Source organism: Thamnophis elegans, chromosome 1, assembly GCF_009769535.1.
Source record: "Thamnophis elegans isolate rThaEle1 chromosome 1, rThaEle1.pri, whole genome shotgun sequence".
NCBI classification, from domain to species: Eukaryota; Metazoa; Chordata; class Lepidosauria; order Squamata; family Colubridae; genus Thamnophis; species Thamnophis elegans.
Genome location: NC_045541.1, coordinates 10457994 through 10477114, shown reverse-complemented (window position 1 = coordinate 10477114; position 19121 = coordinate 10457994). Strand labels below are relative to the sequence as shown.

Here is a 19121-nt window from a genome sequence, read left to right as displayed (position 1 = left end):
TTCATGCCTGCTCCTTCGAGAATAAGGAAAACTTTATTTACCTTTAAAACTTTTACAGTACACTTCTAAGCAACTGAACTTAGTATGATAATTGATAGAAGTTTATAGAAAATGCTATTTTTTCAAGATCTCCAGAGTCATATTTGTTAAACCTGTGCTATAGAAGAACACATTTTTATTTTTCAGGTAATTAATATCTGGATGGATAACTTTTGGACTACCATTTTATTATTTTGCAAAGTTTTTCATGAGTGATTTTGAGATATATCAGTCTCATTTATGCTATTCATAACAATTGCATTGCTTCATGTTTTTAGTTTTAGATACATATTTTATAATGTATTTTAAGCACTGTTCAGAAAGCTGTACTGACTAGTGTTTTTCAGCGGTTATATATTTCTTATTTTTTACAGGCATTCAAAAACCTGTAAAATGTAAAAGTACTGATGAATGAATTTGGGGTTGCCATGGTATTTGTACTATTTATTTATAAAAATATTCATCTGAATGCATTTTAATATTACTGTAATTTTCAGATAAAAAAGTTCATTACAGTTAATACAACATTCAGTAGTTGAAAGGATATTAAACTTGAGTACACCCAGCCTATGGTTGAAAGTAATATTTCATATCCATTTTTAAAAGCACATAATGTAACACATGGGTTAATTTAAATTCAATATATTTTTAAATTTTAAAAAATTAGCAACAAACCATTCAACAATATTTCATACTGTTTATTACAAATATTTCATACAAAATGTAACACTGGCACCAGATGCATGACACCATGGTTTGTAAAGATATATTGCACATGCTAAAAGCATAAAATATACAGACAAAACTACAAAACATTAGATATTGGCTTTTTAAAATGTATGTCACTGCATTACAAACACGGATAGTTGCATTTAATACACACCCAAGATTGTCACCATTTTAAAACATCCTTCTCAATAACACTGACTTAAGGTTTGCTTTGTGTAATAAGAAAATGTATAAATTCCTATACAAATTTAGCATATTAATTTTATGTCAACGCAAATGTTTTTTTTAAAAAAACGACAAAGTCATAAAGCTTTGAAACGAAAACATATAGGTATTATATTGCTTCAGTATGACTCAAATGAAGGAAAAACATGTTCACAATAGTAGATATCCAGCATACACAAATATAAAAAGGCACTCTAAAAGTTTCTTACATTAGGAAACTCAGGTGCATTATCAAGTTTCTAAACAGAGAAGACAAGAAATTGAATTTACTCAATTCATAGTTAAATACAAAGGTTTGCTATAATAGTACCAAAACACAACATGGTGCCCTTTTAGTAGTGATACAGATATCCCCTGAGCTAGTTTATCTTAACACTTGAAACAATACAGATCAGCAAGGGGGTAAGTGCCATGCATTGTAACCTGGCAGCTGAAGTTTCACATGAATGGAGAACAAGCTGCTAACAGAGAACCATAACTATAGAGAAGTGCATGCGTTATTACTCACCTTCTAGATCATGCTTCTCAATCTTTATCAAATCAACACCACGGATGTCAGTAGAATAGAGTGCTTATCTTTTGACAAAAGCTAATCAAACAAATCAAAACAGGCCATAACTGACATTTATTACTATCGTTAAAATACAGTACCTTATCTGCTACTAAACCGTATTGCCATTTAGAGAAGAAAGCGATTGGAATGGAATCCATAGTCCAGTGACACTAACTGCAAATTTCCCATTTTAATTAAGATGGTTTTATTACTCTTTTACATGAAAGTAATACATATAAAAGAGATAGATAAGCATATATTTGGAAAAGATGGCCCTACAAATGAATATAGGTCTATTCAGAAATAAATTATTTTAAGTTCAAAAGATTGTATAGCCGGGGATTTTAGCCATATTGTCTTTTCAAGGCAGTAGGCTGGGATTGTTGATAGGACAGAAAGGCATAATGTAGTCTAAACTGAGGAACTCAGAACTATATTCTATTATATTTCTATATAGCTGTGCAGAGGATTTTAGCATAAAGTGTTGAAAAATGTATTTATAGAAGTCACTATCAAATTATTTGGGTGAGGAGATTATTGTACTGTGAATGATTCCAATGCTGTAGAAGATTTCTGTTTGTGTGGTAGATTGTCCTTTGACCTCTGTTCCCCAAATTTACTTTCCCCCCTACCCTCCTGATGTTTTGTGGAGGCTGCGGTGGTGTGTGTATGTGTGTATTTATTGGTGACTAACTTGATATGATCAGCCAAGAAGAAGGAAGAAGAAAATGAGACTTTTTACTCAATTCTACATGGAACATTTTTGTTTTGTTTCAAGTGATGTTTAATAATATTTAGTACTGTTGTAGAGAACTCACTTCAGCTATAAAACATTACAGTACTAAGAAAGAAAACTTATAGATTTGTAAGTGTAGTTTGATTTCCCTGACTGTTTGGTGATCCTTTTTTTATTTTTGGTCATTCTGTTTATTTCATGTCTTCCTTCATAGCTATACCATTATAATCAAATGCACTGCTTTTCTTTTTTGGAAAAAAAAACATAACAGCAAACTATTGTTAATAGATGATAAGTAGGCTCCAGATGACTCACAACTATGAGGGCATCTCCATGCAACCACTGTTGCCATTCTATAAACTCAGAATTATTCGGCATCAACCTGTTATAGTCCTGACCTCAGCTGCTGAAAACCCCACATGAGTTGATTAACTTTCTTTCTAATGGATCAACAGGAAAGTACCAAAAATGACATTCAGATTGTGCCCCACCTCCTCAATTTCCTTCCATGCTTTCCTTTTCTAGAAAAGCAGAAAAAGAGAAAAAATGAGAGACAGTGAAAAAAAAACATACACAAGAATGTAAGGCCTTATAGCTGGAGTTGCAAAGCCACATTTCTACAACACTAAAGCCTGGCAAAAGGACATGATATGATAGTGCTATGGAAGCTTAGGAGTTATGGGAAAATGTGAGGTGAGAGTTCCCACCCACAAGAATACAGCCTGTCCCCAAGCTCTAGTGTGAAAAGTGGAAAATTAGGGAATTCTCTGGGGCTACAGCTGAGCTCTGCTACCTAATAAAAATCATAATGTGAAATTATAGAGTGTTGGTCCAATGCATGAAACCTCTAGGTTCTTCTATATCAGAATTTATTAAAGTGTGGTCTTAGGACCCTTGAGGGGGGGTGTCCCCTCAAGTCTATAAAATCAAAATTATTTGCCCACCTAGATTGAAAAATAATACAGTATTAAAATCCCATCAACAATCATGAGAAGCAAGAGTGTCAATTTTAATTCTTAATATAGTAAAGATAGATAAATATAGTCCATTCAGCCAAAAGTTCTTTTGGAGTCTTCCATGATTTTCAAAAGAGGGAAGAAATTTAATTTCTGATATGTTAATCAGTAGTTGGGACAAAAAATATCAGTCATGTGGCAGAAAGTTCAATTGATTCATGGGGATATTTCTGATCCTAGTTTTTCTTTTGGTATTTTGCTGGGAATTTTTCCTCTCAATACACTGGCTGGGAGTTAAAAAAAGGAACAACTGAGAGTTTCAGTCAGTGTTAGTGGTACCTTTTCATTAAAGGCATTTTTGTTTGCGAGTGCAACTACAAAATGGCTGAAAACTGAGGAACATTGTCACCTGTCTGAGAATAAAGCGTCCCCTACGAGGATTACATTTTAGATATGTGCAAAGCATTTTGAATTTGTAACCCTTCTTCAAATACTGGTACAGTGCCGTACAGAACAGTTTCAGTGAAATCAGCACAATATTGTGCAGAAACAGTTGTTTCAAATTGGAAATGTTTCATAACGTCCATTACAATGCAAGATGTCTGGTTTCTATTTTTTTGCAATGTATAGCCCAGAATGAAAATACATTTGACTTAGATGAAGATGCAGTCTCAAGGTGGAAGCTTTCCCGGCAAATCTTGTTTATAGAAGCAAAGAGAAACTTCGTTACGCTTTACTGATCATCCAAGAATAAATTCACATATTCTGTCTTTAACATACTTTGATATATAGCAATGAGTGGTTATGTTAAATTATTTCAAATATCTGTGTAGAATAGATAATAAAGCAGCAGATAGTCTACTATCTGTTCTGTTTCAGGTTTTTTTTTTAAAGTATTTTGCTTCCGTAAACAAGGAACGACACATCCCTCTTGATTCCACAATTCTCCTTTAGAACATTGACAAATTTTCACCACCATCCTTTTAAAGACTAAATCACACATTTTTCTTTCCTTTATATGTTTTCCTCTGCTCTGCCAACAAATAGTATGCAATGTACGCCTCCACTGCATTTGACAAAATATGCATGAAACTATTCCCAGCTGGCTGCATAAGAGCTGAAAATGATAACTCTGTGCATTTGTTCCATCAAACCCAGCATACTAAATTTGCTTAAATTCATAGCTAGTAACACATTATAGAATTAAGAAGGAGGACAAACCATGGTCAATTTTTTCTGGGCACTTGTTTCATTTCAAATAAATATAAACACATTTAACATTACAAGTACGAACACTAGTCTGGAAAAATAAACTGTGATCAACACATCATCATCATTGGTTACAAATGTCAAAGTATCTACTAGAAATAACCCAAGACTCTTAATTACAGAAAACACTATTTGTGCATTGGTGATTAGAAAAGTTACTTGATTTTTTTCCCCCCTCTTGCATTATTAAAAAAATAATAAAGTCTTCTGAAGCCTTTTGGTCCTCATGGTATAGCTGGTTAGTTCTTTATATTTTAAGAGTCTCACTCTTCTTTCTGTACACCTTTCTCGGGCGAGGAAAAGGGTCCGTTTGACCTAGAAGCTTTGGCAGAAGGAGTAGATATTCATAATGCAAATGTTTAAAAAGTAAATTGATGCCAGCAGGACTGTTTAGTACAGTTCCCTTCTGTATGATTACTTAACTTTTCCACTTCATGTTTTGGTTTTGTCTCCTGTTTGCATCTTAGCACAGCAATGATAAATATGAAGGACTGTAATCGTTGTATACTTCCCAAAAAAAGTCAGACAATGCGTATGATAAAAATCACATTACACATAAAGATAACAAAAAGTCAATTCAAATGAGCAGGGTGAAACATTTAGGTGCATTAGGCATTATATTTAGAATTGGTTTTTTTCCTAAAACAAATAATTGCTAGACAGCACAGGTAAGACAAGTTCCCAAGGATCCGTACTTGGAGAGTGCAAATAAAGCATGCATGCTTGTGCTGAATGGTAACAAAAATAAGGCAAATCTCATCTGCCTTTACAATAATCTCTTTGCTGCAGCCGCAGGTGGGTATGTTGTGATGAGGCAAACAAGATTTGATCCTAATGATTTTAAATTGCAAATGGAAGCAGCACATACCTATTGTTTTAAAACACCTATTGGGTATTACTGTGATGAATTTAGAAGTCTGGATTGCCACAGAAAATGGTGGTGTTGGCAGTATTTGTTCAAACCCAAATCAAACTATGTGGCTTTACCTTTGGTTTTTATAACAAAAGTACCTAAAAATGAAGACTATACATCTATACAAGAAATACTAGATATGGGAAGGTCTTCTGACAATCCAGAAGCACCCTACTTGAATAATGACTTTATATCAGCAGTTTAATATAGCTAACATATTAATATAGACATAACAGTTCCCTGTTTACTTGTGCTGTCAAAACAGAAAAAGGCAGCTTCTTTTTTCTGCATATAATAGGAGGTAGAGACTTCCAGAGGAGCCCTTAGAATTTATGGAAAGCACAGTAGTGCTGGAAGCAAAACATTAACTAGAGTGCACTAAAACAAAAACAAAAAAATACTTAAATTTTCTAAAAGGCTCTATTTAATTGCAAATTTTAGTCTTTGCTGTTCTCAATTCATAAATGAAGGTGAGGTGAAATCCAGGTGTTTCTAAAGAAAATTTCAGATTAAATGCAAATGCAATCAAGGAAGGGGCACTGAATGTTAAAAAGTCAAAAGGTTTCGGAATCGGAATCATTGTCATTGTATCCATTTTCTGCTCCTTCATCATTCATTAAGGTTTTACTATATGAGTTAAGAGTGTTGCTCATATTGGAGCTATTGCAGAGAAGAGTCCTACTCAAGTGGTCTTTTTTAAAAGAAACGAAGTTGAGCGGCGTCAGTGTACTGGAAGGAGAAAAAGGCATCATGGTAGCCAAAATGAGTGCCAGGCAGTCAGCCACGTCTTTGTTAGGAGCGCAAGCCAGGGCTGGTGTATGACCTGGGCACAAATGCAGACAAAGCCATGGTTAGTACTAAGGGAACTAGGAAAAGATCTGAGCATTCCATGGATACATCTCCAGATGAACTCACAGCTAGGAGATGTATGTTTAGTCACCATCACAGCAGACAAAGCCAGGGTTACTTTAAAATTAGACATGCTGGGAAGATACATAATTCACAAAGTGGTTCTCATAACAAGCACTACTTAATAAAAAGCAAAAAGGCAACTTAAATTATCCACAAAATGAAATAAAAACAGGTAGACCATGGTCCTGGAGGACAACGTGAATCAATATGAGCCAAGACACTGTTAGACTTAAGTCACAAGATAGAGGTTCATGTAAGAGTTATTCCGAGAGCAATAGCTTTCACTCAAAAGAAACTGTGCGATATTTAAGAAAACAAATTAGTAATATAGATTATTGTATTTTTACAAAAATAATAATAATCTGATTAGCATTAATGTAGTGGATGATTAATTCTGCAATATTTTAGATGAGAAAGTTAAATAAATAATCGAAATATTCAATTTAGCTAAATTCAATCATGTTTATTAAAATGTGACAGCTGAGTCTCTCTCTGTAGGACAAGCAATGTGCTCTTTACTATATATTGGGTATTAAGATAGGGAAATCTTCTCTCGTAGGGAAAATGAAAAGTAGGTGGCCTCTTAAGAAAATAGTTAGTTCTTTCCTTCTGCTTATATGTTTCTAAAATATCAGGGAAGCTTGTTGGATATTCCATGACAAACAGCATCACAGGAATTGGATGTCAAAACACACACACACACACACACACACACACACACACACACACACACAGAGTCTTTTTAAAAAGCCTCTTCATAGGTTCTGCACTGTGCAATGAGAAGAAGGCTTGATATCTTTCCACATAGAAGAGAAATAAATATTAACAACAACAGGAACAGCAACAATCTATAGAAAAAGACATTGGTTTTTTTTTCTGCATAGGCAATACTTTCCTTAGTTTAAACACAGTGCAAATGAGACTAGTTTCCCTATTAGGTCATTCCATAGATTCAGAAATTGAAATCAAAAGTTTTCACTTCTGTTCTAGGTTAAATATAGCTTTCTAAAGCAATGTTTAATATTAGTTTAATATTAATATTAGTTTAATATTAGTTACATTTGCTGAAGCAGATGAACTTTTCAGAATTCCTTGTTGCTAGACAGGAAATAGGAAGACTACTCAGTGGCAGGGGGAGAATAGGTTCATTACATTTCACTAACCGAATGAATGAAGACTAAACACAAATGTTATGGGCCAATTATTGTCGATATCCCAATAATTATTGTGGTGCACTAAATGCTAGATTGTCTATTTAAGATATGATATTTTAAAAAATCACAGCTTTTAGCAAACCATCAATGTGCTATGAAAGTGCAAAAGAGATGTTCATAAACTACATATTGGCTAACACCCCTTCCCCGCGAATACACCTACTATTAGTGGATTGCCTTTTATACACACACACATAATATGGAAATTGATATGGAACTTCAGTAGTGGGTTGCCAGTTTTGTTACTATCGGTTCAGGCGCACTCCCATGTGTGTGTGTGTGACACTTCTGCGCTTGCACAGAAGCATCCAGGTAGGTGGACGAAGCCTCCCACCGCTGCTACTACCAGTTCGGCCGATCCTGGCCGAACCGGCAGCAAACCACCTCTGCTGTACTATTACTAATAATTTATTTAGAATATGGATTTCCATGCAGCATTGTTATTTAATGGATGTTTTCTATCTGCTATGAAAATAAAGGGAAGCTTCAGAATACTTCTGAAGCCATACAGATGCAATTTCATTTTAATTCAAATACTGTATCTGTATAAATAAATGGCTCAAAACCATTTTCCAAGCAAGAGTAGCGGTTCCACCACAAAACCGCGGTAGACAAAAACGCGCTCGACGAAAGCGCGTACGTGACGTCATCACAGCGCGACGAAAACATCGCGCTGTGAGCGGTAAATGTAAAATTAAAGCGAAAACCTTACCCTAACCCCCCCAAACCTAACCCTGAACCTAACCCTAAACCTAACCCTTAACCTAAACCTAACCCTAAACCTAACCCTTAACCTAACGCTAAACCTAACACTAACCCTTAACCTAACGCTAAACGTAACCCTAAACCTAACCCTAACCCTAAACCTAACCCTAACCTTTACCTTTATGTGAATCGGCTTGCTTTAATTTTATTTTTATTTCAATTTTTAATTTTTTTCGTCGCGCTGTGATGACGTCACGTACGCGCTTTCATCGAGCGCGCTTTTGTCGACCACGGTTTTGACGGGTCACGAGAGTAGCAGCACTAGATATATATCACACAATCAGAGGAACAAGTGTGCCTGCGTAATGTCTAGTGGAATACATGCCTTGTGTTGGATGCTTATTAGCTGCTTGCTGACTTTCCGAACCATTTTGCCTGTGAGGCTTTCACATACAGTATGTTAACTACTTAGTAGATAGACAGTGTAAGCCAGTATTATGACATGAGCTCAAAATTGTGAAAATAGTCTGCATGTCTTGTTCCTTGCCAACTCTTTGCAGCTGCCCAATCTTGGAGGTTTTTTTTTTTTTAATTTAAAGGTAAAGGTTCCCCTTGCACATTTGTGCTAGTCATTCCTGACTCTAGGAGGCGGTGCTCATCTCCATTTCAAAGCCAAAGAGCCAGCGTTTTCCGAAAACGTCTCCGTGGACATGTGGCCAGCATGACTAAATGCCGAAGACGCACGAAGCGCTGTTACCTTCCACCAAAATGGTCCCTAGTTTTCTACTTGCATTTTTACATGCTTTCAAAGTGCTAGGTGGGCCGAAGCTGGGACAAGTAACGAGAGCTCACTCTGTTATGCGGCACTAGGGATTTGAGCCACCAAACTGCCAATCTTTCTTATTGACAAGTTCAGCATCTTACAAATAAGTTACTCATCTCATTGGCTGAAAGTTCAGCCTCCAGGAATGGTTACTGAAATAAGGAAGTTGACTCTTGAATGTTATTCAAAGCTTTCTGAATAAACTGAATCAGGGCTAGTAATGAAGAATTGCTGGGAGGATGGGTTCTGTTGTTAAGGAGTACTATTATAAAAATATCTATGTAAGTGTTTGCTTTTCCTCCTATTAGTGTGCAGAGCCTTGTATTCTGTACCCTGTAAAATTCAATAAACTTGGCTGAAGCAGATTGTTTTCACTTGTATATTGGATCTAGGGATGCTTGCCATTTAATTAGTGTCAACAGTGGGTTTTTTAAAATGCATTTATCAGCAAACCACTGGTGGAGGTGTGTAATTTTACCAAAATACTTTTTATAAGGTGGTCTCACTTAACGATGATAATCGGAACCAGAATTTCCATCACAAAGCAACAGTCATAAAACACAATATCACAGGACCATGCTTGCTTAGGAAAGAAATGTCAGCATTTCCAGTTGCCTTCATTAAGTGAAATCATCGCAGATTGAAACTACTAATGTCTTTTTCAAGATTTCACAGAATTGGGGAAAATGCCTTCTCCAAAAACTGAGGGAAGAAGATTGGTATGTGTTTGTGTGAGTGTATCTTATTTCAGTCCTTTCTTCTGATTAAAAAGAAATTAAAATGTTTAATTGCCATCATACAATTCAAAATTATTTCAGAACCAGTTTTGCCTGTTTAATAAAAAGTAATTTGCATACAGTAACAGGCCTTCCTTCCCCCATGAAGTGCCTTTAGAATTGTTTGGACTTTTTAAATATATATATTAAAAAATCTGTTCTTTAATAAGTAAGAAAAGAAGGAGTCAATGACTTCATGAAAACATGCCAGTATAGCTTTTCTTCAAAAGCTCAGTTCCTATTCTTGGATTCTAGCTAGTATTTTACTTGTGAGTGTGCAATATCTGGCCAACATTTCATTAAGAATATGGTTAATATGATTCATCTGTAGCTCTCAAAAGGCCAAGATCCTAAAAGCTATATTAAAGATATGCTTTAGACATCCATATGAAAATTTAGCATATTTAATATAAATCTCCTTTCAAACATGACAGTACATGCCAAATGGATTTAAGCTTCTCTCAATGATTTGTAATGTAGTATATAGGAATGATTTATGAGAAACCATTCAGGCCTGCAAAGCTAAGCACATAAGATCCAGACTGAGATATATCTTTGATCATAGATTAATTTACTTTTCTTAGAAGGTTACCATCTAATGATCAGATATGTCAGTTGCAATAGTATATGTGAGTTCAAGATGAAAAGCGATTTGCCTAAATATTATTCATTATATTATATTCATTACATTTCACCCGAGGCCACAAAATGGCAGTGACTTGTTGCGGAAAGAACAGGAAATAATTATAACTTCAGAAAGAATGAGGATATAGTTAAAAATTAGGTTATAGGCTTTGCATTCTTCCATAAAATGAATACATTTAAAATGCAGCCCTCTTCCAAGAGTTCTGATGCCTTTATAAAGCTAGAAAATTTTAAGTTTTGTTACTTTACACAAGGCATAGTTAACAAAACGTTGCAGGTGAAATAATAATGGGACTTGTTTTTATATAATAGTTTATTAATAGAACTGTGTTTGTGATAACACAAATTCTATTTTTGCAATTTGGAAATTAATAACCACTGTCAGCAAGCTTACAAATATTTTAGAAACACATATTCATATGTAATGAATAATGGCTGCTAATTTGTTGTTCATAAATTATAATATGAATATCTTCACTTACCATTTTCATCTACTGCCTGTACACATGCCCCCTTTGCTAACAATTCCTCAACTACCATCTTCAAGCCATTCTGTGCAGCAATATGAAGAGGTCTAGAAAATGTAATGTCTAGATTCAGTAGGTTTGATGTATTTCAAAAAGTCTATTAATAATACTATGCAGTTTGTTCAAGTGCTTAACTACATTAAAACACTCTGAACTCTGATTGCAAACTGCAAAAGTATAAATTATGTAACACTTTACTTTTATCAAAATTGTTAAATAAAAATACATGTTAATTAAAATTATACTCACGTTTGCAATGCATTGTTTTTTGCATTAATAAGGCTCGGTTCTTGTATCTTGTCAAGTATCAACAAGGCACATTTTTCATGACCCTGGAAAACAAACACACACTATATCTTAACTATATTTGGAACATTCTGGAACACATATGTTTTTAAATCTGACTTTAGTTAATTATTAAGGAAAGTCTAGCACAGTGTTTCTCAACCTTGGCAACTTGAAGATGTCAAGATGCCAAGGTTGAGAAACACTGGCTCTAGCAGATGTGAGAACAGAGATTTCCATCTGAAAACTTTGGAAATGCATTAAGATGAAAGAATGAGATGCTTTTATTGAAATGTATTTATTAGTTTATTAGAATTTTTCATTACTTCTAATGGTAGAACTTGTAGCCTGTCTAAATTTCCCTCGTCTGCCAGTGATGTACTGTGGGTGGGAGTTGTGGAGACAAACAAGCTACAAGTTCTACAGTAGAAGGAATGAAAAATACTGAAAGGCCACCTAATTTGTCCAAGCTTCCTAAATGCATACCGCTGTTGTTATTGCATACCTCTTAAGTCACCTGCCTCTTGTTTTCTACTTAGCCAAAGTCAACACACTGCATATGGGGGTGGGGTGGGAATACAATCAGTTACAGCAAATCATAATATTCAAGCAAAGGGAAAATGATATAAACTGTTCTTCAGGTTGAGAGAGTTTTCCTTGCTCTGTAAGGTTCCTCTGTCACCATTCCTACTGTTGACTGACTCAGTAATGTCTGACTGAAAGAAAACCCAAGAATTGTAAAAATACTGCTATAAAGCTGGATTGCTGTTGTTTTTTTTAAATTCACTTTACCTTACTTTATCTTATTTAAAATATCTCTTTTGGCACCCACCTTAAACACAATTCACAACAATAAAACAAATAGCCATACAATCATAATCATAAAACCATAAAATCAAATAACAGGAATTCCCTAAGATAAGACAGAGTAATTATTGCTCACTGTCTGCAGGATTATTTCCCTTAAGAATATAATAGTGAAGACTCACAGGAGCTGATAAGTAAATATATAAAAAAAACTATATTCTAAACTTTTATCACTTGTTTACATCTTACACCAATAGAACATTCAATTTTAAAAATGCAGTATTATGGGGCTCTTTTCAGGCTGTTAGCAGAAAAGTCAATCTTTTTCAAATTCTGGCATTCTGTTCTTCTTCTTTATTTCTTTTAGCCTCACTTCACTACCCCAGACACCGAATAATTCATAACCAAGAGGAAGAGTAATTATCATTGGATTGTTTTAAATCTCTCCATTTTTCTTACTGTCATTTTTATTAATGCAAAATTTGGAAGTACCCCAGGATTCTGGTGATATTTCACTACCGCTGATTACTAGGAAAGTAATTTGCTATTAGAATGTGCAATGTACAACATGGACATCAGTTCTTGTGGGGATCAATCAGCATGGCACAGGATTGTTGAATTTCAGTGTTGCCATTTCCAGGGCATAGAATATACAGGTAGTCCTCATCCTCCAGTTGCCTTGTTTAATGACCACTCAAGTTACAAGTGGTATACAAGTTTTACAACCAATCCTCAACCAAACAACGAAACTTTCTCATCATATGGTCATGTGATCACCAGTTGAGGTCTTTGCAACTGGCTTGTAACAAGAAGAGTTAATTATGTTTAAGTGTACTTTATTGTCACTGCACCTCGCACAATGAAATTAAATGCCATCTTCAATGTACATTATATATAAAACATAAAACACAAATCCTTCACATTCTATCTGTACAATTGAATTGAAAACCCCCTGATATTGCATTAATATTGCACTATACAGTAGAATTCAATATAGTTACTGCTCTGGGATAGAAGCTGTTTTTCAGCCTATTTGTCTTTGTTTTTATTGGCCTGTACGATCTGCCAGATGGTAATAGTTAAAAAAAAAGGGTGCCTAGGATGAGATGGATCTTTGAGAATGTATTGAACTTTCTTAAGGCAGCAGGAGCTATAAAGCTCTTCAAAGGAGGGTAGAGGGCAACCAGTGATCCTCTGGGCATTCATGTTAACCCTCTGGAGTGCTGTCCTATCTGCCACCGTGCAATTGGCAAACCTTACACCGGTGCAGTAAGTTAAAACGTGGCACGACAAAACCGCGCTCGTCAAAATAGCGGTGATTAAACCGCGTTGCTAAAGCCGCGACGTCATCACCACGCGTCATCACCGCTGCGACAACAGCGCGGCGACAGAAGGGCGTTCTACATGCTTCGTTCTTTGCCTCTGTACCTCCAAAGGTAGCCCTCCTCCTCCAGCTGACAGCGGCAGCGGGCACGGGGCAAAGGGGGCTGCCTAGCAGCAGCAGCCCGCAGGAAGGGTCCAGCTCAGCCGCGGGGGGCAGCAGGAAGCCCACGGGGGGCCCAAGCGGGGCTGCCGACGCCGCCCGCCCTGCCTCTTCCTCCGGGGGAGGCGGCGGCGGCGGCGGAGGACGCGGCAGCGGCGGTGGCTGAGGCTCTCCGGGGCCGGCGAAGCGGGGCAAGTTGAGGAAGAAGAGGGCAGCCTGCCTCCGCCGGGCAAGCCCATTTCATGTAATGATCATGGCACTTAGGGACAATTACCAGTCCCAGTTGTGATTGCTAAGTAAGCACTACCTGAACAAACAATAAAAATGTACTTTTTTAAAATGAGAAAGGGCAAATTCTGTTAAATATTTTGATGAGGATTTATTTTAACCAAACTGTTTCCTCATCATAATTTCATTTAGTTTTGTGCACTGTGTTTTAATATAAAGATTTATCACATTCATGAAATACATATATTGAAACTAGTATGTATTGGTTGCTGCAAGTCATATGATATATTAAAAAACTATATAACCATACACTTTGTACTAACCCTGATTCATGCAGCGCTTAATTTACACATTAATTATTTACTCTCTAATGTAAGTGTCAACATCTGACATATTTTGCACACTTCTGAGGACATACTCACACAAACAGAACCAAACACAAATTTAAACATACTTTACTGCTAGCCAAGTGCAATGATGTATTCAAGTCATTATCCATCAAGGTTAGATCAGCCTTAGCACTGTTCACCAAAAAATCTAAAATACCAAAAAAACAAAATATTCCATAAATTTACATCCATAACACAAGTTCAAGTATCTTCAGACTCTTCAGATGAAGTTTACACAATAAATTAATAAGAAAAATAAAATTGTAGTAAAAGAGATCAAAGCAAAATTCAATAAAGTTGCAACATAAAGCAATGTTTTCCCCCAAATTATTTAAAAAGCACAGTGTAGTTATTCTAATTTTCCTTCTTAACTGATCTTCTGTAACATGAAAAATGCTGGAAGAAACTGTAGGAAAGGTAGGATCACAAATGGTGAATGATATTGTCCAGATCATGATTCTGTGGATTCTTCCCCAAACCCCCAAAACTTTAACCTTACTCTGTCTACTGTTGATCTCACCCCATTCCTAAGAGGTCTGTAAGGGGCATGCATAAGCGCACCAACGTGCCTATCGTCCCTATCCTAATGTTCCCTTTTATTCATATCCATTTCAGGTATTCATAATCATGTTTATCCTTATATCTGTTATCCAATGCATGCTTGATTAAGTAAATAAATAGATAGATAGATAGATAGATAGATAGATAGATAGATAGATAGATAAATAAATAAATAAATAAATAAATAAATAAATAAATAAATAAATAAATAAATAACATGCTTGTTCCAGGATGTCACCTTGGGTTAGAATGATGAATGGGCTCCGGGTGTTATGAGGAACATCGATGGAGGGTTTTCATCACTATTTCTTTTGCTAGGGTTATTTGGTACTGAATTTTGTTAAGCTGTCCAAAGTCATTTGGAGTGGGCAGCTTACAAATTCAGTTGCTCAAACAATCAATTTTTATTTCATATTTCATGTTTTTTTTTAAAAAAAAATCTGAATTCTGAACATCCATAAGCCTGTATGGTAAACAAACTGCGTGACATAATTTCTTCTAAATTATTTTAGAGAGAAATTTATTTATTTATTTATGCAATTAATTAATTAATTACATTTATTTGCCACCCTTCTCATTTCAAAGCAACTTTGGGAGAGTTACACCTTTAAAAGCATTAAAAGCGTAAAAGATACATCTCTATAACAATAAAAATGGACATTACAATGAAAAATAGAATTATAGTTAAAAGATGGGAAGGGAAGGAACAGGTTGTACAGAGGGGGAGGTGATGAGCCTGTTAATTCATCAACCATCTACAGTATGATGTTCCCCCACTGGTGTCCAAGCCATCTGGCATAGCCAGATTTTCAGGATCTTGCAAAGTTCAGAAGGATGAGAGACCATCTTACTTCAGGGGTAAGATGTTCCAAAGGACAGGAACAATTGCAGAGAAGGCTCTTCTCCTGGACCCCATCAGCTGGAATTCCTTGACTGTTGGGGTCTGCAGCATGCCTCCTTTGCCGATGTGGATGGCGCAGGCCAGCCCCAATGGGTGAGACAGTTCCTCAATAAACTGAACCCACGCAGGGCTTTAAAGGTAATAACCAACATCTTGAATTGCACCCAGAAGCAAACTAACAGACAATGCAGCTTGGTATAACACGGGCCCCTCTCGGGGTGCCAAGAACTACCCATAGTGCTGCACTGTGCACCATTTGAAGCTTCTGAATTTCTTCAAGGGTAGCTCCATGTAGAGTGCATTGCAGTAGTCCAGACTAGAGATGACCAGGGAATGACGCTTTAACATTTCGTTGCTACTATTCCAAAATAATAAAGTAACATTCTTATATTACTGATGTTTCCCTCATCTGTTCTTTCCTAATAGCATACTACGGAGGATGGGAATTTTATATTCTACATTACTCAGAGGATCACTTGATAATGAATAATTAAAACTGTATTTAAGAATGACATTGTATGAAAAGTTTCTCTTTTAAAAGGTAGCATATTTATTAAAGACAGGCAAGTAGATAGGGAATTTTAAGATGCTCAACTGCTGATATACCATATTTTTCGGCCTACAAGACATACTTCTCCACCCCCAAAAGTTGGTGGAAATGTCTGTGGTCTTACAGAGCAAATGTTGCCAAAGCCCCACCCACCCACTGGCCCCCACCCTTCGGCCTCTGCCTCCCAGCAATTTGCCTCCTTGCAACAAACAGCCTGGTCAGCTTCAGCACAGCCTAATTTAGCATGAGCAACTGATTGGCGGTTGGATCAGCCTCCTGGAATACAGCTGAACAACTGTTCCAGGCTGTAGGGATCGCCAGCACGCAACACCGCTGCCCATCGCAGCCTCTGTGCGCCCCATTTTCAGGCTCCACGCACCCTGTTTTCATACTTTGTGCATCCCATTTTCATCCGGTTCCAGGCGGCGTGGATCGCTGATTGGTGGCAACGGCGCAGGAGTGGGTTCCTGCCGGTTCTAACCGGTTCGGTAGAAGAGGTTCCACAAATCTACCATGTGGTTTAGAACCTGTTTCACCAGTGGAACAGTACCGGAACGCCTTCCCCGGCACCCTCGCTCACTCGCTCCACCCAGCCCATCCGGTCACTTCTTGTTCGCTCGCTCCCTCCACCCGTCCACACTATGCTAGCCCCACCCACCACTCACTGAGTGGCTGGAGTCGCCCTGCCCACCTCTAACAGCCCAATTAAAAGCGTGGCACAAACGGCCCACTTACCTCTGTCGCGCCGTTGCTTGCTGATCAGGTCCTCGCTTCGCTTCACCTTCACTGCTGCTATTGCTGCTTCCCTCAGATAAACAACTAAGCGCAAGGAGCAGCGTCGGCAGCGAGAGGCTAGGGTACACCAGCCCATGGCTTTCATGAAGGAAGGCGTTCCTTCGGGAAAGCCATGACCTTGCGTATGCCGCATGGCTGAAAGGAGGTTGGGGGGTGGCGGTGGCGGTACGCGAGACGGGCCTTTGCGAAGGAAAGGCTTCCTTTGAGAAAGCTGCGGCCTCGCATACACATGGCCGAAAGGAGGTTGGGGTAGGTGATGGCGGCAGGCTGCGGTACGCGAGACCGGGGCCTTCGCAAAGGAAAGCCTTCCTTTGTGAAAGCTGTGGCCTCGCGTACGCTACGTGGCTGAAAGGAGGTTGGGGGGTGGGCGGTGGTGGCAGGAAGCCAGCTGCAGCGGCCTGCCGCATCTCTGCGCTCTTGGCAAGTCCGGGGATCCTTTGGGGCCTTCATTCCAGACGATTCCCGAGCTCGTTTAGACCGCAGGCCCGCGTGGCACTCGGCTAAGGCCTTCCTTGCAACCCCCCACACCCAGTCCACAGCCTCGCCTGGTTGGCTAAGCCTGCCAGGCGGAGGGCCTAGCTGACTGGGTTGTACCTTGTCCCTTCAGTCCAGCTTAACTGGTGCCTCATCGCCTGCATGCTCCCTGCATCCATCACATTGGAGAGCTGCTGATTCTGCCTTCTGGTAAGTGATCTGTTTTTTTTTCTTTATGCTTTTAATGTTTTGTTTATAAAGAATATTTTATTTATTGTTTATAGAATATTTTTTAATGGTTTTATCTTAATTTATTCTGTATAGAATATTTTTAAATGGTTTTATTTTAATTTATTGTGGATAGAATATTTTTTAAAGAGACAGACCATTTAAAAAAATATTCTATCCACAATAAATTAAAATAAACCATTTAAAAATATTCTATCCACAATACTTTTAAATGTATTGTGTATAGAATATTTTTAAATGGTTTTATTTGGTACATGGTTTGGGAGATGTGTGTGTTTCTGTAGTGAATTCACTACAGAAATAAACATAAAATCTCGCAAAGCTGCCTTGCACCAACCTGGCCTGCCAATAGAAAAGCAGCCACTTTGAGACACATAAAATTTTTTTTGCTCTTCTATGGGCAGGCCAGGTTGGTGCAAGGCAGCTTTGCGAGATTTTGTGTGTTTCTGTGTGATACCTGGTTGTTGAGGTAATTGTGAGGTGGTTGCTTCTTGCAGCAATAACCAAGTGACTCCATGGCTGTTTTCATATGTTGAGTTGTGCTGCTTTGTGAGCTCCTGCAGCTTGATGGGTTTTGCTGGTTTCTGATTGCTCTGTTTTTGTTTTCCTATTTTCCTGCGTTACTCTTGGTCCCAGTTCTTTTGTCTTTCCTATCCTGGGGATTATTATTGCCAGGAAACAGGGAGCCAGGCAAGCTATTTGTCTTAATGGGTGTATTTAAATTTTACCTTTCAGATGGTGTTTTGTCTTGTGATTTCTGGTTCTGTGAGCTTCCTGGCACTATCGTTTATAACTTCCCACAATGCCTTGATGGTTTTTATTCCAGTGGCTTTGTCTTTTCTGTCCTTAGGGTTAGGGAAAAAACTGGTTTCATCTGCAGTCTTTTGTGGGAAAACTGCTATTCTTTTGGTGTTTTCCTAGTGCTGTCATAGTTTGGGTGTGTAATGTCCCGCAGTTATCTACACATTAATAATGATCAAGTACTAATAATATTTCCTTATACATTTTAGTGACCTTTCCTACATAATTGGTGTTTTCTTTCATACTTTTAGATTTCTAATTTCTGTTTCTGTTAGTTAGCCATTGATAAAACAAACTCCATGTGAAAAAAATATTCGAAGCCACCTTGATTTAATTGTCAATTTATTCATTCCTGCACATTCTAATGTTTATTCATTTTCATATCTTTGTTTTTTCACTGTTGTGCAAACACAATTCCAGCAGCTGTTAACATGTGTAAAATTAAATATGTATTGTATTCTCTTTGAAATACCCAACAAAATATTACTGGTTTTAAATCCATATCTTGCTTTACCATTGCTTCTAACCATGACACCACTAACTCTTGAATAGCTACTTGGTCTGTCCTAAGTACTG

The 19121-nt window shown here is 37.3% G+C and overlaps 1 protein-coding gene across 9 annotated transcripts in view; it reads right to left on the bottom strand.

Moving 5' to 3' along the window:
- Positions 1 to 722: 722 nt before the first annotated feature.
- ANKRD44 (ankyrin repeat domain 44) overlaps positions 723 to 19121 on the bottom strand; it is a 183399-nt gene continuing 165000 nt past the window's right edge. For 4 of the 9 annotated variants that reach the window (XM_032210432.1, XM_032210448.1, XM_032210438.1 and 1 more), the window contains 4 exons: positions 14280 to 14362; positions 11272 to 11354; positions 10978 to 11069; positions 723 to 6243 (listed from right to left, as the gene is read on the bottom strand). In XM_032210432.1, coding sequence (XP_032066323.1) covers positions 5975 to 6243; positions 10978 to 11069; positions 11272 to 11354; positions 14280 to 14362 — 527 coding nt within the window. In that variant the 3' untranslated portion in view covers positions 723 to 5974. Of the gene's footprint in view, positions 6244 to 10977; positions 11070 to 11267; positions 11355 to 14279; positions 14363 to 19121 lie in introns of those variants that run through there. The other 5 variants (XM_032210464.1, XM_032210473.1, XM_032210492.1 and 2 more) reach the window with 4 other exon arrangements.